General features: G+C 42.0%; 1 protein-coding gene across 1 annotated transcript in view; it reads right to left on the bottom strand.

Annotated features, from left to right (window-relative positions):
- Window positions 1–449: 449 nt before the first annotated feature.
- ZEB1 (zinc finger E-box binding homeobox 1) overlaps window positions 450–27,019 on the bottom strand; it is a gene marked incomplete at both ends in the record, with an annotated part of 163,024 nt that continues 136,454 nt past the window's right edge. Inside the window, 8 exon segments of the mRNA XM_080717062.1 lie at window positions 450–1,017; window positions 3,282–3,466; window positions 5,931–7,711; window positions 12,291–12,396; window positions 14,439–14,641; window positions 17,270–17,431; window positions 23,019–23,048; window positions 23,051–23,074. Coding sequence (XP_080573188.1) covers window positions 450–1,017; window positions 3,282–3,466; window positions 5,931–7,711; window positions 12,291–12,396; window positions 14,439–14,641; window positions 17,270–17,431; window positions 23,019–23,048; window positions 23,051–23,074 — 3,059 coding nt within the window.

The raw sequence follows: 27,019 nt of genomic DNA on the forward strand, positions 1-27,019 counted from the left end.
TAATAAAATACTGAAGCGGATTTAGCATATGTTCACCAATAAAAAATTATAAAATTTCTCCCAATTATACAGCGTAAGAATAAACCAACATAAGAGTGATAATACTGATAAAATAAAACAATGCCAGATACCTATCTAATGAATCATTTTCCTTTAACCTGTTAAATCTTTGCTCTCTTGAGTCATTAAGGTTTTCTAATCTGCTTCATGTTACAAACTTGTTCCTAACTTTGAAAACTGCATGAAAAATTACTAGGTCTGAGGTTCAGGCACACCCGGATATTTTTTTTTTGAGTGTTTTTTTGTATTTTGTATTTTTTTTTAGTTTTTACTTTACACAGTAGTGAACAGGAATCACAGTATATAGGTACTGTGTTCCCATGAAAAGCAGGGATAATATAGAATGAACTTCATTACCAATTAGAATTTATTTTCCTTCTAGAAAACGCTTAGGCTTCATTTGTTCTTTCTTCAGACACCTGCTCGCTCCTCTGGCTGGCTTTCTGCCCCATGCTGCCCGCGTGGCTCACGGCTCCTCCGTTCCCCGCCGCACCACCTTCAGCTTCTGCCTCCTCCTCGTGCTCTGCCTCCTCCGCCTCTTCCTCTTCCCCTTGTTGGTTTTCACCTTCCTTTTCTTCCTGCAATCCCTCCATCTCTTTATCCTCCTCCTCCTCCTCTTCCTCCTCCTCCTCCTTCTCGCTGTCCTCCTCCTCTTCCCGGGTCAAGCTCTCCCTCTCGTCCGAGTCGGGCTGCTCCTGCTCCTGCTCCTGCCCCTGGCCCTGGCCCTGGCCTGGCTCGTCCTGCGGGGCGCCGTCCGGGCCCTCGGCTCCCTCAGCTTCCCGCTTGCAGTAGGAGTAGCGGTGGTTCATGTGCTGGGAGTAGGAGCCCGAGTGCGAGAAGCGCTTCCCGCACTTGTCACACTGGTAGGGCTTTTCCCCGGAATGCAGCCGCGTGTGTTCGATCAAGTGGTGCTTGTGCTTAAATGCCTTCTTGCAGATCCCGCACTCGTGAGGTCTTCTACCTGCAAGGTAAGAACGAGGCGTGAGACGGGAGCGGACCACAGCCAGGTCCTTCCCGGCCGGGCGCCACGGCACGAGGTTGTGGGAGGTTAGCTTTATAGTTCCACGTTTTAAAAACTTCCAGATCCCCCAAATCTCTGGGCATATTATAAAGTAATATGGTTGGCTTTTATGTAAGACGAATTCATGCTCCACACTCTGCTTGCAGCGCAGATATGGTCAACGGGAACTACATAAAGGATGGAGAGGCTGAGCAGAGCCGTCCTGACCGCAGGTGGGGGAACGCGCCGCTCGTGAGCCATCGCCGTGAACGCCGTGCTGGGCACATGGGGCTTCTCAACTTGGTCGTCACCATTTCCCTTCCTAAGGGCCCCTGTTAGACATTTTGTTCCTAGTCACAACTCTGCCCCCAAAGAAAGTTTAATGGCTCGTACATTCTTTTTACACATGACAAAACTCACACAGTCCATTTATAGACCCAGGTCCTTAAGAAAGCTACAAACCATTAGCATGCTCCTGTGCCCCTGCTGAGAGTGCGGGCTTGGGAAACACTGCCCCAGTGAAAGAGCCAGCGGGGGCCGGGGCCGGGGGTGCCACGGCCAAGGCCCCTCAGTGCTCGAGCAGTTGACTTGAACGGTTTTAAAAATGAGTTATCTGGGGGGGGCAGTGTGTTTTCTATATGCAAGGCTTCACTTTGCTATTCACTGGTACTAACTCCCTAACGCCAAAGGCCATGCTCCTCAGGTCTTGGTGAAGCATCAGAGAGGAGCGCTGCGGCTCCTTTGAGAGCTGCCTTTCTCTTCCCTAACACTCCTTCCAACTCCAGGGACTGCCTGAACACCGCCACACGCATTTTTGAATCTATGGATCGTAGAAAACAGTTCTCAGCATCTCTTCTCACAAGAGGGAATGAACTAACAACATAGTTAATGAGAATATGAGAGATAAATGTAGCTACTGTAGCCAAAAAGGCCGGTGGGGGTGGAGGATTAAAGGCCAGCCCTTGCCAGGAACTGTGTTAGAGAGAAGCAGCGGTGCTATGTTTGGCTAGAAAGAGTCTACTGCCATTACCAGGAACTCTTCAAGGTGACTAAAGGCTGCGTCAGGCAGGCGTGGAGTCAGCCCCGGTGGGCGCGTCTATGGACAGTGAACTGCGAGGGAGGGACTCCCTCCCTCAGAGGACCAGCTGTTAGCATTCACCAGCACCCCGCTGGAGGAGGAAGCAGGCCCGGAGTTGGCGAATGTTTTCTCTAAAACCCTGAGAGCAAACAGCTTGGGCTCTGCCGGCTCGTGTTCTCTGTCGTCCCTCTCGATTCTGCCATGCAGAGCAGCAGGAGAGTGGCCACAGACAACATGCAAATGATGGTCATGGCTTTGTCCCAATAAAACTTCATTTAGGGATGCTGCAATTAAATTTTTAAATTATTTCTACATGCCATAAATGTTGGAGTTCTTTTCATTTTTTTATGATTAAAAATCTATAAAAAGCCAAAACAACAAGAAAAGCCTCCCCACAAATAATACCGTTAGCTCACAGCCCATAGTAAAGCCAGCGGAGGCCCACATGTGGCCGCAGCCAGGCTTCATAATCCCGGAGGCAGCCTACTGTTTTAGGAGAACTGTAGAACCTCAGAGTTGCAAGGCATCATCCTAGAATCATCCTGTCCAATCTCTCGGGCAGAAGTTCCTTCTAAAGTATAAGATCTCTCTGAAACCGTCAAGTGAAGCAGTGTCCTCTTCTATGAGGCCAGATCCCATCCCCTGGGGCCCCGTATTTGTATTAATATAGCATAAGTGTGCAGTACATGGATGCAGATGAGGTAATTGTTGTTCTAGCTTAGAGAATTAAGTCATTAAAGGAACAGAAGAAACATCAAATGCACAGCGGAACTCTAGGCAGAAGCAGGAAGACCCGTGAAAGTGGCAAGATTATGAAAAGAACCAAAAAATAGTTCCAAGAACTTCGGTTTTTTAAATTTAGCATTTTGGGTATACCATCTCATAGGCACTTTATTCTTTTATGTTTTTTTTTTTTTTTTTAGTGGTACTGGGGTTCCTGGAAACCCTTCTACCTCCGGGTTAACACTCCCAGAACTATTTTATATTTTTATTTGGAAACAGGGTCTCTTAAGCCAGTGCATCTGGCTTTGAACCTGCGCGATCCTCCTGTCTCCGCCTCCCAAGCGCGGGGATTACAAGCGTGCGCCACCACGCCCGGCTCATAGGCACTTTTTGAAAGAATATTATGCTTGTGTTCATGACTGACCTGTGTGCTCATATTTGTGTCTCAATAATGAGCTGCTCTTTTGAAATATCTTATCACACAAGTCACAGGCATACATTCCATTTTCCGTCTTCCTCATTTTCTTCTTGGGTGGTGTAGAATCAGAGTCATTCTGATCCTCCACATTGGAGACCCCTTCGGAGCTAGTGTCTTGCCTTTCATCCTGAGGGGAAGGAGAAGAGAGACTTAATTTCAAGTGAAAAGATAAGCAAGAGATAAAAACAAAGCTTGAGTTAAAGAACTACTTTGATCTGGACTTTCAGAATGTGAGCACAGCAGGCAGACCCTCCTCCCTGCGGATGGGCCCCGAGGTGGGGTCAACCTGGACAGCGGCCGCACTGAGCCAAAACGCACGCACCCCTGGTACTGAAGAGAAGGGACACCAAGTGTCAAAACATGGGGACTTGATGAGAATGCGGGGAGAGCTTTAACCCATAACGTTGTTAATTATCTCTAACATTTCAAACGTTCTCACTTTTGTGGTACTAATGATTGAACCCAGGGGCACCCTACCACTGAGACACTTTTTTTTTTAAGACAAGGTCTCACTAAATTGCCTAAGCTGGTCTTGACCTTGTGATCCTTCTGCCTCATCCTCCTGAGTAGCTGGGATTATAGGTGTGCACCACTGCGCATGGCCTAATCACTCATTTCTAACTACATCACTTACCTGTTTTTAAATTATGAGTTTCATTAATCAAATATTAAGGTTCATTTTTAAAAAGTGGCCTGTAAATTGTACCTTCCAGCACTTTAGAAGGTTTTTTGTTTTTTTCAGTTTTGGGGACGGAACCTAGGGCATTCTACCTTCAAGCAACACCCCCAGCTCCATTTTCTATTCTTTATTTTGAAACAGGGTTTCACTGAGTTGCAAAGGGCCTCACTAAGTAGTAGCTGAAACTGTCTGCGAACCCAGATCCTCCTGTTTCAGCCTCCCAATGCTGGGATCACAAGTGAGCCCCGCCACGCCCGGCTCAGAGGTTTCTGAACTAGTCTCTGTGGTCTCCTTGAAGAGAGGTTTGCTCTATTCTTTTTATGGAGCAAGAAAAAAGAACTGGTGAGGGTCTGCATTTTAAACAGGAGTTCTGGCTACTCAAAACGGCTCTTTAGAATTCTAGCAGAATGCAAACAACCCAGGCAATCTCAGGGAGGTAACTCCGGGCAGAGGCTCCCTTGTAGACGGGTCATGCTGCAGGGAGCCTGCTTGCTCTTTTCTAGAGCCCTCCATCCTACTGCCTCAGAGCCCACACACTTCCTAACAGCTCAGCGTCTCCCACGCCACCTCTGTACTGGCCAGCAGGAGAGGTACCGGCACTCGTCTGGGCCACCCATGAGCTGCAGAGGGAGCTCCACTTTCATTTCCTTTGTGATAGAGTCATATGATACATGAAATATTAAAAGTGGCTCATTTTTTTCTTCTATTCAAAAGGGTGCAAAGTGTTCTATATACTAAAAATTTAGATAAGTTCACTGGTCATGTGAACATTTTTTAAAGTGTTACTACAATTTCAGAAAACCCAATTAGTAGCAGTTAAAGAAAATCAAAAGCAGCAAATATACATTTGAGCAGGATACTGCAATTATTATAAATTGGACCTACTCAAAGCAAGTATTTGTATTAAAGATCAAATATTCATCTCATATTCATTTGATTCAGTCAGTAAATGGTTAAAACACAAGGGGGAACATCAAGGTCAGCTACACAAAAAAATCATGACCATGACCAAGAAACAATGTACCTCTACATAGAACCAGCCTGGGTTATTTTAAAGGAAAGGAAAATACATATACAGCCATATTTTCTCACTTTAAAATTCCCTCACAGCCATGTTTCTTCATTTATAGTCATGACTGAACACTAATTCACAGCTTATAAAATGATCGATAAAGCTGGGCGTGGTGGCGCACGCTTGTAATCCCCGCACTTGGGAGGCGGAAGCAGGAGGATCGCGCAGGTTCAAAGCCAGACGCGCTGGCTTAAGAGACCCTGTTTCCAAATAAATAGTATAAAATAGGTCTGGGAGTGTAGCCCGGAGGTAGAAGGGTTTCCGGGAACCCCAGTACCACCAAATAAATAAAAAAAAAAAATAAAAGTAAATAAATAAATAAAATGATTAATAAATTCATAAGTTCTTTGTATACTTCTTGTTTATTTAATTAAAGCTTTTTATAAGAGAGGTATTAGTACTAATACTTAGTGATAGCTAAGTCAGCCTGGTATGAACTTGTGAATAGGAATAGTTTTTCATTTATTAATGATCATAATGCAACAATCATCGCTAATTTTGTGAATTTAAATACAAAACAGAAATCCAGTTAATGCTCATTCAGTTTTCCTTTCCTTTTCGTTCCTGACTTCATCTCGGTCTCTAGCTATGTGTCAATCATTTTACACAGTAGTAACACTTTAAATTTGAGTTCCTACCAATACCTTGAATTCGTGAGCAACTGGTAATACCACATATGAGTTAAAGTGGACGGCTATTTCCTTCGTACATGGCAGTTTGTAACCGCCTAGCTGACTTGACTGTGATTGAGGGTTTGTTTTCTTTTTAATTAGAAAAAGTTAACTGAGATGAGCCAAACTGGCATTTTGCTAACCAGGTTTGGGACAGGGTCTGTTTTACCTGATTCCCACTTGGCTGGACCACTTTCAGGGCTGGTTCTTGGACGGCTGGGCTGACTGTGGCTGAGTAGGTGTAAGCCACCTGGGGGATCAGAATGGTCTGCTTATTGGCAGCGAGCGCTCGTAAGCATGGAACACTGTTCTGGTCGGCAATGGCCACGATTGTGGGCAACTGGGCAGTGACTGTGGGGATAGCAATGTTGATGGGGTTGGCACTTGGTGGGATTACATTTACAACTGGTTCTGAGTCTGTAACACAACTGTCCTTCTGTGGCTCCTTTTTTGCGCAAGACAAGTTCAAGGGCTCCTCCTGGACAGAATGAACACTGCTGTGGTAAACACTGGTGACAGCTGGCCTCTCCAGCAGTGCTCCGTGTTGCTTTGGTAGTGAAAGATCGAGCGGTTCCACCTGCGGCTCTTCCTGGGCACCCTCTGCTGCGTACGAGTGACCCTGCGCGTTTCTGGCTGAGGACAGGTTTAGAGGTGACGGGGAGGGTGTACTACTTCTGGAACCATTGATGGCTGCTTCTGCGGGTAACACTGGAGGACTGTGTGCACTTGTGCTGTCCTGCGGTTCGTCTGCGCTTGTGGACTGAGGTGGACCGTCGCTCTTTGCAGGGACATTTGCTTTGTCTGGTTCAGGAGAAGATGGTTCGGAGGGCTGCATGGGAATCTGTCCAGCTTGCATCTTCTCAAACCACTTTTTAACGACGTCCAGCGGCAGGTTTACGGAATCGGCAATTTTGGAGAGCTCTTCTGCGCTTGGCTGTGCGTTCAAGGCATGATAGGCTTTCAGGAGAGACAGGAGGTTCTTCAAAGGTGGCTGACTGGGAGACAAGCTGCCGTCTCTGGGACCTGCTGAGACAGAGGCTTCGGGCCTCTCGGCCTGTGGGGCGGGGACGGGCGGGGGCTGAGCAGGCCGCTCAGGGTCGTAGCGCTTCAGTTCCGGAAGCGCATCCAGGTCGCCGGGGCAGTCATCACACAACAGGCAAGTGCTGTCTCCTTCAAAGCTCTTGTCTTTCTCAGACTTAACAGTGAGGTCTTCTGGCAGCTTTTCACTTTTGCAACTGTTTGTGGGGACTGGGTTTTCTTTTTTTAAATTTTGAGGAACAACTTGAAGCTGGCTAGGCTGCTCGAGACTGTAGTTGATGATAATTTTGGTTGTCCCATCTTGATCGACCAAAGGAAGACTGATGGCTGAAATGAGAGAATGGCCGGCTTGTTGTATGGATGAAGCACTGATTGTTTCTTGTTCTTTGGAGGCAAGATTGGCTTGATTATTCTCCAAAACCTGCCTTATTACATTACCATCCACTGCCACTTTAAGTACATTCTGAATATCACTTAAATTGATACTTATGGGAGATACTAAGCCAACTGTTGGCAGAACAACAGCTTGCACCACACCCTGAGGAGAACTGGTCGCCTGCAACGGGCCACCACCACTGAAAACCCCGTTCTGCAAAGGGGTTGAACAGTTGATTCCTGAAGCAACCACTATGGGTTTGAACTCATAATCCACAGGTTCAGTTTTAATTTGGTTTACAGAAAGTTGTCCTTGAAGGGCTTTATTCTCTGTCTTTTGCCGCATCTGTGGCCGGGCGGGGCTGCCGGGGGATGCGGGGAGGGCCGGCGAGGCGCGCTGGGCGGTCTCGAGCCCTGGCCTGGGCCGCCCGTTCACAGGCACCAGGCTGATACACTTCTTGCTGCTTATGTGCGAGCTGTAGGAGCCAGAGTGGGAAAAACGTTTCTTGCAGTTTGGGCATTCATATGGCTTCTCTCCTAAGTAGAGAAAATTACATCCAGTGAATGGTCACGTAGGAATGCTTATATAGCCACATGTCCTCTGAAATAAGAAATACCAGGTTACACTAACATGTATGCCTATGGAAATCTTAAGTTCAAAAACAAAATAAATGTCATAAGCACCAGTAAAACCTTCATCTGAGTGGATCAGAGAATCCTATGTGTAAGGCATTTTTGCTAACCCTTATAACTGCAAATAATTCTCAAACACCAAAAATAATCCTACCTGAGTATTTTTCTTATCTTGTCTCACCAACCTATACAATTTTTAGTATTTTCTTAACTCAACTCTATGTAGAAGAAATTGATATTAGAAGAAAAGTAAGCAATCTCCTGTAAGATTGAACAGGTGTGTGTATCTACCCTTGGCTTAGACAAATCCCATATCTGTATGGTTTCCTGGATAAGATCTTTCCTAATGGGAGAAAAATTTTACTACAAAGTGTTGCTATAATCACTTATTAAAGTGAAATGCATATATCCACAGAGATATAAATTCTATTGGGTATGCAAAGCATCCTGGGGTAGGTATGATAAAACTATTTTTATATCAAAACACATTATACCATGGGTAAATGGGTAGGAAAGACATGATATCAAAGAAACTTCTTGCTTGTGGAGGCCTCCCCAAAGCTGCTCCTAGGAAAAGACTGTGAAGGCCTCCCTAATCTGCTGGGAGTCTGGAGTCACAAGACATTGATTTCCTGGGACATTGGTAATTTTTAAGATGCAGTCTAGTTTTTCATTTTAACTCTGACAGTGGTAGCTCATGAATTTACAATTTGCAGGTTACAGATCATCAGCTCCAGTAAGGTGGGCACTTCTTAGTTTCGCCTGCCAGTTGTCCTTTGTCTCTGTCACTGTGCAGGTCACAGAGACGCTCATTAGTCCTTCTTAGACAAATGGTGCCTAGCTGTAGAATTATGCAATGTGATGATGTTAACTTGTTTGCTCAGCATTACAATAAAGCTCTTTCTCTCCTTTCTTTGTAAGAATGAAAAGCAGCTAAGAAAGGCACAGTAAGACCTGCTAATATAAGTTCAATACTGCAAAGGTAACCATATTTCTGTCTTCTCAGAAATATGGTTTAAGGAATCTAGCATTAAAATTGGAAGGATCTGAGAAACCCTCCCTCTAGTAGACTCCTTTGCAAAGAGTCCATTTTATGTTGTCTTTGGCGTCAGTTCGCCTCTGGTAAGTTCCTTGGTTAAGCACGAGGGAGCCCGCTGGCTGGGGGTTGCCCAGGGGAAGGGTCTAGTCTGCTTCTGCAGAGGACCATGGATTTGGGTTCAAATTCTGGCTCTGCCATAGCCCTCCCCAGCCTGGGTTTTGGTGTGTAAATGTAGACACACCCACACTGGATTGTCGTAGGAGTTATATGAGATTGTCTAGCAAAGCCCTTCACATGTTCTCATCCATGGTTAGCGATTCTTCTAAAAAGCAGTTCTGAGAGGCAGAATGGGAACTGATCCAGGCCTGCTTGTTACAATGCCTAGCTCCTGACCTAGATGGCCTTTAGGATACCACACAGAACATGTCTGACTTCTTTTCTATAAGCCCTACTTTCAAACTGATATGGAGCTACCATGCGTGTCCTTAAACTTCCCTTGTGCAGATCAACCGTGTCTGGGCCCTTCAGACGTTCTTCAGAGAATACGGTTTTCAGACCCCTTACTGCTTGTCAGAACACCTCTGGGTAGCCTCAGTTTATCAATATCTCTCCAGTGAGATGCCTGGAATGGAATTCAATCCTCAAAATACCATCAGGTCAGGTTCCCATGGGTGTAAGACAAGGGACGTGTTCTAATGTAACTCTCTTTTAAATTCACTCATACTATTTTTAGAAGTGCTACAGGAGTGTTTTCCTGTTAGAGATGGTAGAAAGATACACAGCCACGATACAGACCATTCTATCTTGAAGCCGTGGCCGAGGCCGTGGCACTGGTCAGGATGCGCCAGCAGAGTCTCGCCTTGCGCGTGCTAGCTGAGGTACACCAGACAAGTTAATTAAGCTCTCTGGGCCTCCACTTCTCATCAGTCAAATGGAAAGAAGAGAATCTTATCTCATAGTGTTATTTGAGGTTTCTCTTCAAGAACCTGCAGCACGTTCTTTGCTGCCTGGCATCAGTCCTGGGCTGGCAGTTGGGCAGCCCTGCTCGAAAACCTTCCCTTGGCATAAACCAGACCTTCAGGAAACTTGGTACCTGGACTGCATCCAGTGTCCGCCCTGGAGAGATGCTTTGCCTAAACTGCACTTTGGTGAAATATCACTGGCTTTATGGAAGAATCTGATTTTAAAAAGAAAACTCTATCCAATTCTCTGCTGTATTAAGAATTTTTTTTTTTCAGTACTGGGGATGGAACCCAGAAGCATTCTACCTCTGAGCTACACCTCCAGCCATATTTTTTATTCTTTATTTTGAAACAGGGTCTCACTGAGTTCCAAAGGGTTTCACTAAGTAGTTGAGGCTGTCCAAGAATCACCATCTTCCTGTCACAGCCTCCCGAATGCTGGGATTACCAGTATGCACCACCATGCCCATCTTAAGAATATTTCTGAGGATGATGTAAATTATATTTTCTCTTTCCTCTTCATGTTGTGTCAAAGGGTAACTTTTTCTGTGGACTTAGTACCAGAAAAAAGTTTTTCTTAATTTTCTTTGTATTTTTCTAATTTTTCCTTATGTAATTCTAAATTAAAATCACTTCATGTATTAAAGGTATACAAACCTCAGATAATTTTAATATGGCAGATAATAACTATATAATAAATAAATAGTACAGCATGGGAGTTTTGTGTCCCATGATCTGGACTAATTTTGTATTAGTTTTAGGATACTGTCAACTTATATCCAAAATGACTATTTCATGGAGACTGATTTTTTTTTTAATATTAATGCTGGGCTTTGCAATTAAATTCCAGCTTCTTGTTTCTACTCCAGCATTTTGACCTCTGGTATGATCTGTGCTACCTGGCTTTGTAGTCTCTGAAGATATGATCCGCCTACTTGGAAGATTACTTAATGGAGTAAGTAATAAACCTTACTCCATTTTGATATCCTTTTCCTACCCCAGTTTCAACATTTTTAAACCCCTTCAATTAGCTGTATTAACAACTTTCAGTCATCTCTAGTAGGCTATTAAAAATATGTTACTACTGATGACAATTGTTTCACAGCCCAGAAGCTAAGAAATAGGATACTGTGGCAGACTGCAAAATATAACTTCTATGTTTCAGAAATATTAGTCAATGTGTGCATATAATTTTTTTTAGGAATTTTAGTTTGAGTATTTCTTTTTTGGTGCTGAGAATTGAACTCAGTAGCTTTCTACCTCTGGGCCATACTCCCCCCACCCTACTTTATTTTAATTTTGAAACAGGGTCTCACTAAATTGCAGAGGGCTTCACTAACTAGCTGAGACTGGCTGTGAACCTGTGACCCTCCTACTTCAGCTCCCACGCACTGGGATTACAAGCCTGTGCTACCACGCTGGCTTGGTTTGAGCATTTTCAGGTGTTAACTTCAGCTTTATTTATTGAGAGTTAACGTCAATGATCAATACAAACAATTCTAAAACTGGAGTGTGAAAACAGAAAATAGATATCATCAGCCACAACCCACAAAGCCACCTAACTACATTTTTTTGTAGGAAGTTTTTGTGAAATACAAATGTCAATACTTTTCACAGAGTTAGGTGATGTTTAACATACATTCATATTTCCCATTCATTGGCTAACATTTTTTTCATTAAGATTGTTTAAATCTAAAATAACATACCAACATTAAACAGATGAACAGATTTCAGAGTGCAATATGGGAGGCTACTAAGTTTTCTTTATAAGATTTTGTTCAAGTAGAATCTTGAAAGAAATGCAAACGCAGCTTTCACTGTTTTTCATAAGCTTCTACACCGTATTTTCATCACCCGTTATTCATTTTGTAGGTAATGATTTGGAAAATGACCTGGGGTAGAAACGTGAAGAGATGGCGGCTCCCTCCGCCCTCCCTTCTTTTGTGGCTCTGGGGTTTGAAATCACAGGCATTTTATCTCCAAGCTACACTCTAGCCCTTTTTAGTTTTTATTTTGAAACAGAGTCTGGCTAGGTTGCTGAGAGTCTCACTAAATTGCTGGCGCTGGCCATGAACCCGCCATCTTCCTGTCTCAGCCTCCCTAGTACTGAGATGGCAGGTATGCGCCGCCACTCCAGGCTCCAGCTTTCTCTCAGGTATGCTGTCCTTGCCCAGGGACCCTTCCAACCTCCCCTGATTTCTCATCTTCAGGCCCTTCCTACCCACTCCTATTCATTTCTGCAAATATCATTTCTTTAGGGGGAATTAAATTAATATTCATGAGGAAGCTTAAGTGCTTTGAGGTTACTTATATACATTAGTTGAAGGTTGAGATGCTAGTAAAATACAAACGAAATTTCTCCATATTAATCATTATCCTAAAAGAAAGATTTTGTTCATATATGTAGATCACATTATCACAGACTTATTTATTACCACAAATGTTATGATATTCAGGGTGCAAAAGGAAAACAAATATTTACCACTATGAATTCTTAAGTGCTCTTTCAGGTGATGTTTGTATTTGAAAGCTTTCCCACATTCAGTGCACTTGAATTTACGGTTACCCCCAGACTGCGCCACATGTCTCTGCAAGAAAGAATTGGCGTTTTATTTGTGAAGCAAAATAACCTTAGACATAAAGAATATCTAATCTGCTAAGAGTAATATTTCGGGTGAGTTTGATGACTTTTGTTTCTTAAAGGCCTCAAACTATAGTCACAAAAATATAACACTTGGAATCATTACCTAAATGGTTGGTGATAGTAGGAACAGAATTCTGACATAAAGAAAAACCTTCACTTTCTAATTAAATCAGTTTAATTAAACATTTTATTAGGCAGTATAGTACTGAGTATAGTATTGTATGGTATTGAGAAAAACTAAAGTGATATATACTTTACTAAGAACTGAAGATTACCTTGTCTTTGTTTGAATTTACAGAAAAAAAAATAAAGTCCAAGAATATTGAAGAGTTTTTCTAAAGTAGTTACTCAATAAAAGAAAGAGTCCTGAAGAAGGAAGGGCCGGGCGGTCCATCCTACCACAGCCAGGACTGCACCATCTCCTTTAAGCGAATAGTTTAAAGCTTCCATTCTTTCGGCAAAATATGGGTTATGACAACTTTCTGCCTACTTTCTCATTCTCATTTTTATGTATTTCAAATGTATTCAGTTAATCTAATGAGAGCACAGCTAGACTCTTGTATCAAATCTCTTCTCATAGGTCTCCAAGGGTCCCTTCTTCCCCGACACAGCCCAAGTCAGGGCTCCATCAGGACTCTTCTAGCCAGCTCTCAGCAGGGCTCAGCGAGGCTCACAGCCCAGTGCCTGCTTCTCCCCAGCTGTGACAGTGAAGACTGTGCCCACCCTCCAAAGCCTTCTCAGGTACTGAGGATCCAAGCTCCCCCACTTCAATCGCCCATCCTGTCTCCACAGGAAGGGAAGAGAGTGGACACTTACTGGGTACCAGACCCTATTTTACCCGAATGCACAGCGACAACTCTCATGTTGCCTCCGTACCTCCCCCTGTGTTGGCACCATGAGCTGGGCCTCTGATGCTGCCAGGTGGCAGGCACGGGGCTGCGGAGACCGAGTGCTAGGACACCCAGCTCGCCCCCTGTGGTTGTGAACAGCCCGCCTGGGCACTGCTGAGCTCTGAGCTCTGAGCTCCCTCCGTCCTCCTGGAGCAGGTCCCCCGCCGCGCCTCTCCTGCCTCTCCAACCACCCAAGTAGCACACCCGTGATGTTTGCAGATCTAGGTCCCTCAGACGCTTCCCCGTCCCACTGGAAGCTCCTCCAGGGCTCAGCCGGACGCCTCCTGCTCGGGCTCTCTGCAAACTGGCCCATCCAGCTCGCCCTCCTGCCACATTTCCTGCCCAGAGAGCTCTTGGTCTTTTTCCCCTCATGTCCTTAACCAGAAGCTGGAGCACTGGTGGGGGGCACAAGCCTCAGGCACGTGGGAAAGGAATCCAGGGGCTTTCAACCTCTGAGCTACACCCCGTGCCCTATTTTTTATTCTTTATTTTGAAACAGGGTCTAAGTTATGAAGGGCCTCACTAAGTAGCTGAGGCTGTCCTTGAACCGCGATCCTCCAGTCTCAGCCTCCCAAATGCTGGGATTACAAGTGTGTGCCACCATACCTGGCTTGGTTTATACTTCTAGAAAATGGGGCACAGTGACAGAATAAATCATATGAAACTGAGTTTTCAGAGTATAAGTATATTTCAGATTCTTTAAGGAAGTAACTTCTCTTATGATAAAAAAAACCACAGTAGCTTACATTGAGAATAAAGTATTACTGGTTTAAAGAAAAATAAATTTAAAATTTTATTGTTTGGTTTGTAATAATTTATTTGGTTTATATAATCATTATTTCCTACACTGAACATTTTTGAAGACTACAATTTGAAATCTTTTAAACTTAGATAAATATTAGTCATGCATAAGAAGATAATTAAACCAAGATGGAGAGGATCTTACCTGAAAACCAGTAAAACATATAAATTCATTTTGATAAGACAGTATCTTGTATAGCCTTTTAACCTTTAAGTACACAGAGATCTTTGCCTTTCATTTTGTGCTGAGCTCCCCACATTTGGGAGTTAGTAAACTGCTGGCCGTTCCACTTACCTGATCTCTTCCTGACTTATGTGACGTCATGTGCCGTTCCAGCTGGGTTCTGTAGGCAAAGGTGTAACTGCACAGGGAGCAGCTGAAGTTATCCTCATTTTTCTCATGGCGATATTTAATGTGTTCTTTCAGAGAGGTAAAGCGTTTATAGCCTCTGTCACAATATGGGCAGGTGAGTAACTGGGAAAATGCATCTGGTGTTCCTGTGAGAGAGATTATATATTTAAAACCTCAAATATTCAGACCAAGTAACCACTGAGCCCCTGTGCTGGGTGCCAGATACTGTACCATCCACTTTTTATTTGATCCTGAAACAATAAAATATCCTTATCTCTCTTTATAAGGAAGAAAATGTGAGGCTCAGAAAGGTTAAATAATTCAAAGCCACATAGTCAGAAAATGATGAAGTCAGTGTTCAGACACAGGCTTCCAGATCCTCTATCTTTTTCACTAAACCATAATTCTTCTTTTGTATGGTTAACTGGACAAAGAAAACCAAAGAAAAATCAGGATGTAGGTTACATTTGTAAATATACTTTATATTTACTGTACTGTACTTCAGAATCTATTGGTATTGTTTATTTACTGTTCATTCCTTTAAGTTTGAAAAAGATACTATAAAGCCACTGTAAAAAAAGAACAAGTCATATATAGGTATGAATCTATCTATATCTATATATATATATATATATATATATATATATATATATATATATATCTTCCAGAATATAAAGGCATTTGGGATGAATTAGAGTTTACCATCTAAGCCTGACAATACTAAAATGTAATATTTTGCAAAGAACTGACATTATTTAAGCATAGTTTTTCATATCTTATTTTCTTCAAAAAAGAATCTATGACCATGAATTTTTTTCAAAACAAAATTCTTTAATTTTATATCCTAAATTTCATCTGTAGGTAGCAAAACAGTTTTGACTGGTAGCACCTGATATAAAACCTCTGAAAAATCCCTTATATTTGTTTGTTATTGATTCAGAATTTAAAATTATTCAGTCTTCTGCAGAAAAGTTCTATTCACAACTGATGAGGAAAGAGTAAAGACGGTATGTTTCATCTATTGAAAATAAGAAAATTTAAGAGCTTCTGAGGATTATCACCTTTTATGTAAACAGATACTGATGGTGTGACATCACTGCTTTGGAATATTCACTAGTATTTTACTAGACTACATTATAAACACAAAAGTAGTGAATACCTAAATTAATAACATATTCTATAATTCAGATGTTTTACTAATTCAGAATAGCTTTCAAATTTTTATGAAATTTTACTGTGTTGATTCATACTTACAAATTTAATAAGGATTATTAACCTTTTTAGATCTGTGTGATAGAACCTATCTTTAGTTTGCACTGTTTCTTCTTGCTTTTTGTATTACTGAAGACTGGGCCCAGGGATGCTCTACCTTTGAACTATATTCCAAGCCGTTTTATTTTGAAACAGGGTCTTGCTAAGTTATCACCGCTGGCCCTGAACCTGGAGTCCTGCCTGAGCCTCCCAAGTACGGGGATCACAGCGCACACCCCACACCAGCCCCATTGTTTTCTCTCATCAAAGCTTTGGAAAGGCTCTGTCACATCAAAGTTTTACAAATATATGTATGCATGTATACTTTAACAGTTTCTAGGGTTTTTTTTTTCATTTCTGCATAACCTAATGCCTCTTCTGGTGAAATGGTCATGCATTTTCTTTAGGAGAAAGGACCAGTCAAGAAATAAAAGTAGGAATGGTAGGGCATTATAGCATTACAAAGACAATGACCATGAGCTGAACTCCCGAAACTTGGGGACAGACCAACAGAGCAGCAATGGCGCGGCTGAGACTCGAGGGCCAGGGATCAACACTCTTCAAATGTGCCCTTTTGGCACGAGGGACACAGTTCACTCGGATTCTCTCTGGCACACGTTTTGTTGGGAAAATCCTGCCCATTCCAGAATGGAACTTCTGTTTCTGTTCTTCTTTTTCATAGTTGATTTCTGATTTAGAAATGATACAGTTATTAAGAGACCCTGTTTCTAAATTAAAAAGTATTAAAAAAAAAAAAGGTCTGGGAGTGTAGCCCGGAGGTAGAAGGGTTTCCAGGAACCTCAGTACCACCACCAGAAAAAGAAAAGGAAGAAAAGATACAGCAGCGTTTCCTCAGAGCCTCTATTCTTTTGTAAACGCCATCTTCCTCAGTTTACTCCAGAAACTCTGAAGCTGGTTATCTGAGCACTACACTAAATCTATTCACTCGAATGGACCCTGGGAAGGAAGGCCAGATTTAGGATGTGAATCTTCACGCATCTTTGAACATTCCAAGCACCTCCCGGTCTTGGCACAGATCTTGCATAAAACTTCTTCCAACATCTGCGTGTATTTTCATGGTTTATTGTGTTTGGAAGGGTAGCCTTTTCAGGAGTGCCTGAGCACATTTCTTTATTGTGTGTCCCCGTTCTTAATGCACGCTGAGTGTTCATATCAGAGTGGACGAAAGTAGATCCAGAAAAACCACCATGTCCCAATCAGCATGTTTTGAAGCAGACGGCCATGTTCTGCTTGCTAAGAGTGAAAAAGGAATCCAAGGGCAACCGGGCTCCCTGACTCTCTCTCCTGCGGCCTGCTGCGACCTCAGTCCATGGATGGCTGTCCGGCATCACCACCACAGACACCAACAGCCAGTAAGTTACTTCTGTCCTGTTATCAGGGACCATGTCCTATTAGTAAAACACATTTCTCTCACCAGGCACCTGCAGTAAGCTTGGGTCCTCAAAAGTATGGAGAGGAAAACAATTGTTTAAAGAGAGAAGGAAGCCAGTGAGCCGGCCTACCGCTCTCCTCCAGGCTGCCGGCCTCGGGCGTGCCCCGCCGCTGGGCCTCCTCGGGTGCCTCGGGGTAGATGACCGCCGTGTCCTGTTGCTGCAGAAACTCCTCCACGTCAGGATCATGGCTCTGCTCATTTTCTGCATCTGAGTCACAGTCATCATCTTTCACTAAAAAAGAAAAAGAAAAAAGAAAGAAAGATGCATTCTTTAAGCAAGTGTACCAAATCAAACTGTTGCGGTTTTTCTAGATAAAAAAATTTCATTTTTGGCCGGGCGTGGTGGCGCACGCTTGTAATCCCTGCGCTTGGGAGGTGGAGACAGGAGGTTCACGCAGGTTTGAAGCCAGCCTCGCTGGCTTAAGAGACCCTGTTTCCAAATAAAAAAAGTATAAAATAGGTCTAGGAGTGTAGCCCAGAGGTAGAAGGGTTTCCAGGAACCCCAGTACCACACACACACACACACACAAAAATTCATTTTTGAAATTGTATAAAATATTGAGAACTAAAAATGAATTCTACTTATGATTTTGCACTCTAATATTAAAAAGCCCTTTTGCCTTATAATTTAAAATGTTAAAATGTCTGAAATTCTCACACTATCCCTTTGAGGCTTTAAAGCTATACTTGTAATTCTATTTGGCAATAAACAAAACACAAAGAAAGGGATATAGCTGACTGAATTCTTTCTTTCTCAATTATAAAGCAAAAAACCCCAAACCTTAGTTTTCTAAGATTGCCTTCTCGGCAATCTATCATATTTATTTAAAGTTATCTTTCAAATCTGAATCATTCCCAGATAAACCACTCTTAGTTCAGCCATGTGATTTTCTAGAAATAGCTGTAATAATTTGGATAGAAAGACTTCAGTAAGAGTCAAAGGGCATCAAATCTATAAAAGATGCTTTTTACCTCCTCTAGAATTCCTGTACCATGGGATAAGGCAGTAACAAGTTTTCTTAAGCTAGGAAGGCTGAAGAGACAGCAGGTGTCCACTCTGAGAGGGTGGCCCAGAGAGCTGGCCAGTTGCTAGCAGTACTGCTGCACCATGGTCCTCCTCTGTCCAGCCCACTGGGCAGTCTACTACAGTGGTCTACTCCATGACGATGCCAGGGAATTAGTAGGATTCTCAAGTGTCTCACAGCTGACTTTTTTTTTTTAATCTTTTGTGGTACTGGGCATGGAACCCAGGGGCATTCTACCTTTGAGCTACACCCCCACCCTTACTTTTTATTCTTTATTTTTCAAACAGGGTCTCACTGAGTTGCAAAGGGCCTCACTAAGTAGCTGAGGCTGTCCTTGAACTGCGATCCTCCTGTCTCAGCCTCCCAAATGCTGGGATTACAAATGTGTGCCACCACACCCTGTTCAGCTGACTTCTTTATACATTTCAGGCTGGTGTGTTAGTTCTAAATTAGTGAAATGGTGTTTCCTAGCAGACTGAAATGGGGCTAAATTAAAACAGTGATGACCCAGTATGCTTGTGTGACAGTCACTAAAACAGTTCTTGCTAAGTCTCTACACAGTGGTACATAAGAACTCCTCAGGGTGGCTGTGTTTTAGAGCCTGAGAATCAATGGCACAGTCATAATAGTGATCCAAATGTTTTTCACCTTTTAATATAGCCAGTAGATATCGATCATTTCATAACTGCCATATACACAGAATTGAATTATTTAATGCTAGTAGCCACCCAACTGGAGTTACTGGATTCAGAAGTAAGTTGAGGCTTTACAAGAGGTAAGGTAACACTGCTGGTTTTAAGGGAATCAATTCCCATATCTTCAGCTCCCTCTTTTTTAGTATCCTAAAAAGGAGAAATCTCTGCTCTCACTTTATTAAAAGAAAGAAGAGAAAAAGACATCTCCCTCCATCCCTTATACTAATATGGTATAGTGCCGTGGAGCGTAAGTGCCAAAGAAGGGACGTTAGAACAGTGGCTGGGAGAACTCTCTTTACTAACTGAAGAACATGCCCACGGTAGGTCTCCGCTCCTCCCTGCTGACGTGGATTTCTACCAGGAGTGAACAGGGCAGTTGAAACAGAGGTGGCTTAGCCCTAAATTAGAAGCTGAAATCAACTATGTAAAACACTGAAGAGGAAGTGAGGATAACTTTCCTTTAATGACCTCATGTGCTGCGCCCCTAACAATGAGTAAACAGTCATTGTTTTTGTAGACTGGATGAGAGAAAAATGAAGAGTATTCTCAAATACCATTCCTGGGATCTGTCACTGGCCACAGAATAAGCAATTGGGAATAGCTACCGCAGTCCCTGTCAGTGACATCAAATCTTTTCAATGCAATTTCAATTCTTTTTCAAATTACATTAGACAAAACTCAATAATTAAATTTATATTTTGTATAAGTTACATATATATTTATAAAATAAATTACTTTTATCAAATTGCTATGAAATTTTTAAATTTAGTAATCTCCTAATTATAAAATGTTAATATCTCAACATCCTAGCAACAAAAATTACATATATATGAATATGCCAGCTGCCAGAATAATGACTTAAAATAGTAAACCAATTTCAGAATTACATAGACTGCATTTTATAAGTGAGTTTTGCTCCTTCAATCAATCAGCTCCTTCAATAAGCCAGGTGTGATGGTATATGCCTATAATCCTAGTACTTGGGAGGCCCTTACCAACTTAGTGAGACCCTGTTTAAAAAATAAATAAATAAATAAATAAAAATAGGGCTGGGAGTATAGCTTGGAGGTAGAATGCTCCTGGGTTCAACCCTCAGTACCCTCCCCCCAAAAAAGGTTATGTATATGCTTACCTGTATACTGACTGGTTCTAAATGTATTCATTTGGAGATAATGATGTTTATAACCTATAAAGATTAGATTTATACCATCTTAATCTTGACTTTACTATGAAATAATGTTTTTATAAGTTGCATTGCTTTACATTTTATGTTCTTAATAATTATATTTATATTCTTCATCTATTTTCTTATTGATAAAATTTTTATAAAATTATTCAAAATATATATTTACACATTTATTTGAATTGAAAAATAAAGACACACTTTTTTTTTTTCTTATAGAAGGAAAGTCTGACCTAGGCTCTTTCCCCTAAATATACATGCTGCATTTACCAAACCCAATCTAAAGTGAGACCCGAAAGTCTGCATTTCCACCCATAAAGGCTAAAGCACTGGAAAGTATGTAAAGAAGCCCAGAGTGAGAACTGTGGTGGTGAGACTGGTGGGGAAGAGGAGCGAGTGCAGACGCACACAGGGCAGCTCAGCTGGCTGCCAGCTAGGACAGACGCCATGCGGACCGTCAAAGTATAGAGTCCTGGACTACAGCCACAAATTAGAGAAAGTAAGCGTTTAATACAGAGATTAAAATGGTTATTTAGCTAGGTAAGCATCTTTTCCATGCAGAATGAAGTTATCTGCAGGTACCCTACAATCTTTACCCGCCATTTTTGAAAATTAGTAACTATACAAAACAAAATAGGGATACTGAGAAGGGGCAAAGATGCTTGGGTGTGTATCCCGCTCTCTGAACTAAGCTCAGTCTACAGTCTCTTCACTCCTTAGCAGCAAAGCGGGAAGCTATAGAAAGATCCGGCGAGTTCTGAGCCCATGGCAGCCACCTTTGCACAATGTTTTTGTTAGCATACTGGTCCTTAAAAGTCATGGAGGTCTCAAAAGCAAAGGCAACATGCAATTTTCAAGTTTAACTGCTTCAAGTCTTAAAAGTTCAACGTCTACCCATTGCTCCTGACAGCCACTCAGATGGAGCTCTGCTAGGTATGTGCCTGCTCCTCAGTCCCCATGGAGTTGAGGAAACTCATCTGGGGTCCTCTTCCTATGGCCTCGTGGGGAGGCCTTACATTTCAGCAACGCTGGTTCAACAACACAAGGTCACTCTGCCTTCTACATGGGGTTTATGTTACTCAGTACTTTATACTCAAAGAACTGATTTATTTTGACAGTAAAGAACAAACTGTGAGATTAGATACTGTGAACTTGGGCCTAGGAACGTCATTTTTAGTATCATTTTTCCTGAAAGGGCAAATGACCTATAATTCTAGAAATTTCACATGTATAAGTCATCAAAGTTTAATATTAGGTAAAAGAGTAATAAATAGCATTAGTTTGTGCTCATCAAACATTACTATTTTACTAATGACAAATATCCAGTTTAAATGTTTAAAGTAATCTCTAGGTTAGCATGACAGATATCTGGTTAACAAGGCACCTGAATACGTCATCCACGCACGTTACGAAGAACCAGGTGAGGGAAGACAGTCTTGGGCTGCGCAGACCCCACAGAAAATCAATGCTTCATTACTAATTCATTTGCAATTCGCCTTTAATGAGAGGACACAGACTTACTCTTTGCTTATGAAACTGACTGACAAATATGGGAATGCTAATGCCCAGATTATAGATGAAAACCTGTGTTGACACTTAAATGTGCTAAAACGTAAAGTTAAAAAAATCTGTAAATGTTAAGCCACAAACGGGGTGTTCTGACATACACCTGTAATTTTAGAACTTGGGAGGTTGAGACAGGAGGCTCACAGGTTCAAGGTCAGCCTCAGCAACTTGGCAGGTTAAAAAAGGGCTGGTGCGTAGCTGGGAGGTAGAATGCCTCTGGGTTCTATTCACAGAATCTCCTCCTCCAAATGTTAAACCACAGATGAGAAGAAGAAAAATCCAAAACTATGATAGGAATATACATCATAAAACTACTTTCATGTACAGTTTTTCTTTTTAAACTGGGGATTGAACCCAGAGGCATTCTATCCCTGAGCTAGAACCCCACCCCTATTTTTGCTTCTTTATTTTGAAACAGGTCTCACTAAGTTGCAGGGAGCCTCACTAAATAGCTGAGGTTGGCTGTGAACCTCCGAGCCTCCGTCTCAGCTTCCCAAGTACTGGGATTACAAGTATGCATCACATGCCCGGCTCAAGTACAATATTCAAATTTTTTTTAATAATTTGAAATTTATTTCAAGTTTATATTCTAATAATTCTACCTTACTAAGGGGATCCAATAAAAAGTGTCTGGTACTATCATATATAAGATCTGACTTAAATTTTCTACTTACTCTTTTGCTTCTTAAATTTGATCTGAATCCATTATAGAAGACTATAGTTAAGTCTCAGGGAATATGTACTTTTAGTCACCTAGGAGTAAATTTCCTTGTTTACTACAATTCAACTTTATTTTGGCCTTTTTAATTACAGAAATTACAAGGATATAAAACAAAAACAAACCCTGACCCTCTCGTTTGCTGTGACATGTTTACTCGGCTTATCAATGCTCATGATTCTCATCTGCTCTCCATATCCCATGGTATCTGCTTATTTTTCTATCTTCTGCTTTCTGTCTTGTGGGCAATTCAAAGCAGACCTTGGGTAGTTAACTGGTAACTAATAATGAAACTCAAAATAGTTGTTAGATCTTCATTTCTGTAACTTCTAAAAACATTGATAAAAGTTCAAATCGTCAAATACTCAGAATTTTTGGACTACCTATAGATTATACTTTTAATTCTTCTAGGAAAGAAAATATGTTATACAAATATGCAAGTTTAAACTGTATTTAAAGAATGGCAACTTCCAACTTTCCATGCTATGACCCCATGTCTAGGTGTTTAAACATTTAAGGAGGGCGAGATAAGAGAGGAGGAATCAGATTAAATTCAGGACTCACAGATGCAAAAACCCAGTGTCACAAAAGACCTCCTGCAAGAGCTGCAGCCTGGGAGGGAAGGGGAGCGCCTGTGCAGCCTCCCTCTGCTTGAGTGGCAGCCCCAGGAGTCCTTGCCCTTCCTTTCCTATTGGAATCAAAGAACACGGGATGAAAATAGATGCATGTGTCACACATTTTAACTTCTAGAAATCTGAAAAGAAAACTTCAGTTCAGATGCTATTCAATTTGGAGTTTCACTTTTATAAATATGGGAATGTGTCCTTGCAAGGTAAAGCTTTGTAAAGAAACTAAATGGACAGTTTAGCTCTGTGCGGTCTCCAGGGTCTTAGCCAGGTTTACTGGACGCATGAACGTTGCTAACTGAAGGAGACAGTCTTGTCAAAGTCACAGAGCTGTCTTAGGAAAGTCCAAGGTATTGGTGCAGATCAAGGCATTTCTGGGATTGTACGTATTTTAGAATTACAGGTTGACTCTCCTTTATCTGAAATGTTTGTGACCAGAAGTGTTTTGCATTTCAGATATATATATATGAATGATATCTTGGGGCTGGGATCCAAGTCAAAATATGAAATTTATGTTTCATGCACACATATGCACATAGCCTTACACACAATACTTCCAGTATGCCTAGATATATTTTTTGTGTGTGGTACTGGGTATTATACCTCTGAGCTACACCTCCAGCCCTCTTTTATTTTCTGCTTTAACAAGGCCTCACTAAGTTGCTGAGCTTTAGCTTTGAACCTGTGCTCTCCTTTCTCAGCCTCCTAAGTACTAGGATTACAGGTGTGTGCCGCCATGCCCAGCTTGTACCTACATTTTGACTCAACCTCTCCTATAAGGTCAGGTGCAAAATTTTCCACGAATGGGGTCATGCTGGCACTCAAAGCATTTCAGATTTTTGATTTTCAGATTAGGAATGCTCACCTGGTATAAGCATACTAAGATCTTGGCAGCATTTTAAGAGCTAAGGTAATACAATTTCTTTTTATTTCTTCTTTAAAAATTTCTTGTGTTCTAGGCACTGTGCTAGATGTTTTATAAATTTATTTCTTTTAATCTTTGTGATAACCTATAAGTTAGAAAAGCAAAAGAAAACAAAATGTGAGGCCTGGAGAAGTTAAATGGACACGGCTACTGGGTGGCAGAGCGCGGCTGAATGAAGGTGTGACTGGGTCAAAGGCCTCTCGCACTGGGCCCTGCTCTTCTCAGCCAAGAAGCAGGAAACTAGAAAGGAGCCCGGCCAGAGGGCCAGGCGCCGAGGCACCAGGCCTGCTCCTCACCACCATCTGTGGGGAGAAGTGAGGCCCGCTCGGCCATCCCAGAGGGTCTGGTACGGGGCTGGGGGCTTGTTATTCTCCCTTGCCCCCTCTGTTTATAGTAGGCTAGTTACAGTATTTGATACAGAATGGAGTTAAGAGTAAATATAAGTAAATGCATACTTTTTCTCGAGCAGAAAAAATATTTAAGATACATTGATTATGGCAGTTTACATATATACATAGGATTATATATATGTTATATATGTATTGTATTACATATATATGTAATCTCATATATATAGGATTACAGGCTTCTACCATCATGCCTGGCAATTCAGCAGATTTCCCCCACCCATTAACTTTTGGACTGATATTTAAAAACGATTCCTGTATGAAGATAGTTAAAACATGCACAAACTTTTTTAGATCGACATGAAGACACTGTCCAAGGTAGATACTATGACAATTTCTCCCCAAGAATCCCATTTTGTACTTCCCAGCAGCAAATTTACTATTTCAAGTCCCCTGTAAAGTACTTACAAAACTATAGAATAAGCCGGGCGTGGGAGGCTGAGACAGGAGGATCGCACAGGTTCAAAGCCAGCCTCAGCAACTGAGGCTCTCAGCAACTTAGTGAGACCCTGTTTCCAAATAAAAATATAAAATAGGTCTGGGAATGTATTGTGGAGGTATAAAGCCTCTGGGTTCCATCCCCAGTGCCACACAATATTTAAAAAAAAACTATAGAATAAACCAGTGTTTGCCAAATGTCTGAAAACTTCTAACACCTCTCCATCCTTTATTCCTTCTCTAACAATAATAAACAGCATGCTAACTGGTTAATGACAGGACAATGGTCATGATGACAATAAACCTTCACGTCTCATCAGATGGAAAGCAAGTCACTGCTAAGATGGAGTGTGTATGTCAGTGGTATTATGAGCTAAGCTAACATTGGGAGCATACCTTATTCTACTTCTACTTATGTTTATACCTAGTTAAAAAACTATCTGCAATTTGATTAAATGATTTACTTCATCTCTGCTTAAGATAAAATCTAGGCTCTATAGAGGAGTATTTAACATATTTCAGAATCTATTCTTAGCTGTATTGCCCCAAATTTAAAAACTAGAAGTCTTCACTCTCTCCCTCTTATTATTGGAATTAAGAATTTTGGTTGAAGAACTAAAACCATGTTGATTAATGAAAACAGAAAATACAGCAAGGCTGGCCTGTAGTGTGAATCAACTTTATCAGTGCATAAAGTGCTCCCAACCCGGGTGTGGTGGCACACACTTGTAATCTCAGTACTTGGAAGGGTGGGGCAGAAGGATCGCAGGTTTAAGGCCAGCCTCAGCAGCTTAGCAAGACTCTTAGCAACTTAGCGAGACCCTACTTAAAAAAAAGAAATAAAAAGGCATGTAGCTGAGAGGTAGAATAGCCCTGGGTTCAATCCCCAGTACTAGGGGGTGGGAGAGTGCTGCCCAGAAGTGGGCCCTTCCCGCACCACCCTCCACTCGAGGTGTGCTTGGACGGGCTGTTCTGGATGCTTTTCACAGGGCACCCTCCCCCATGTGCTCTCATCCTATCTGTGCCTCAGAAAATAGAATGGAAGTAGAGCAATAAAATCTACTTGTACATAGGATACTTTTTCTAGATGACAAATGTCAACAAATTATGATTGATTTATCTAAATATAATTTAAAAAGGACCATGAGAAATGTCCCTCAGGTTTCTTCTTTTAGCATAAATTCCAAAGCAAATACCTAAGTGAGAAAAACTCCTAAATAACAATGCTGTTACTGTCAAATAAAGAAAACATACAGCCTGAACATTAAGTCATGAAATACTACTCAGCAATAAAAATGAATTAACTATTGATAGGTAAAATAACTCAGATGAATATTCAAGAAATTATGAAAAGTGAAAAAGCAAACCCAAAGCATTACACACTGCCTCAATTAATTTATACGACATTCTTGAAATCACTAAGTTATAAAAATGGAGAACAGACTGGTGGTTCCAGGCTTAGGGATGAGGCAGAGAGCAAGAGAAGTGCCTGTGTGAGCACAGACTAGGGGGCCTGGGAGTGCAGGGCTGTCCTGGACTCCGAGTGTTAATCTCAGATATGGTCAGCTCTGTGAGATGCGACTGGGGGAAAGTGGGTAAGGGCATTCAGAATCTCTGTTATTATTTTTAATCTAAAAATATTTGTGTATATATAATTATATCAAGATAAAAAGCTCAAATGAAATTAGGTCAATGGGAACAGAAATTTAGATAAAAAGAGATGGTGCTTCTTTATTTTAGCCATAAGATAAACTCCTAGTAAGTAAAACAAAGATGGTAAATGCAATTTAACTTAAAATCCAGAAGACTTACAAAAAGTTAAAGCACAGAACCAAAGTACAGGGCACTGTGAAATCCATACCAATGAGTGTGGCCATTTCAATGTGCTCATGGGGACTTTCAGTCCTAAGAGCACAGTAGGGGCTGACTCAGCCCCTGCCTGCCCTGCCTCTCAGCTGGCCTTCAGCTCTGCAAAGCGCACGGGAAGCAAGTGCCCACCAAGTGCTGAGTTCCAGCTGCATCAGCGCGAGACTTTTCGCCCTGCACCTCCACGCCTCCGTCTTGCTCCCTGAATCTTCCAGTTGCAGGTGTGGGTGCAGGTGTCTGTCACAGGGTGCTCCACTGCTAGTCTCTGGGGACCTGTGTGCCGAGCCCCGCAGTAGGTGTACTCGCACCGCCCCACCAGCAGGGTCCACGTGTCCCTTCTCCCCACACCCTCGCCGGCACTTGCTGTTGTG

Source organism: Muscardinus avellanarius (assembly GCF_963383645.1).
Source record: "Muscardinus avellanarius genome assembly, chromosome: 20".
Lineage (NCBI taxonomy): Eukaryota > Metazoa > Chordata > Mammalia > Rodentia > Gliridae > Muscardinus > Muscardinus avellanarius.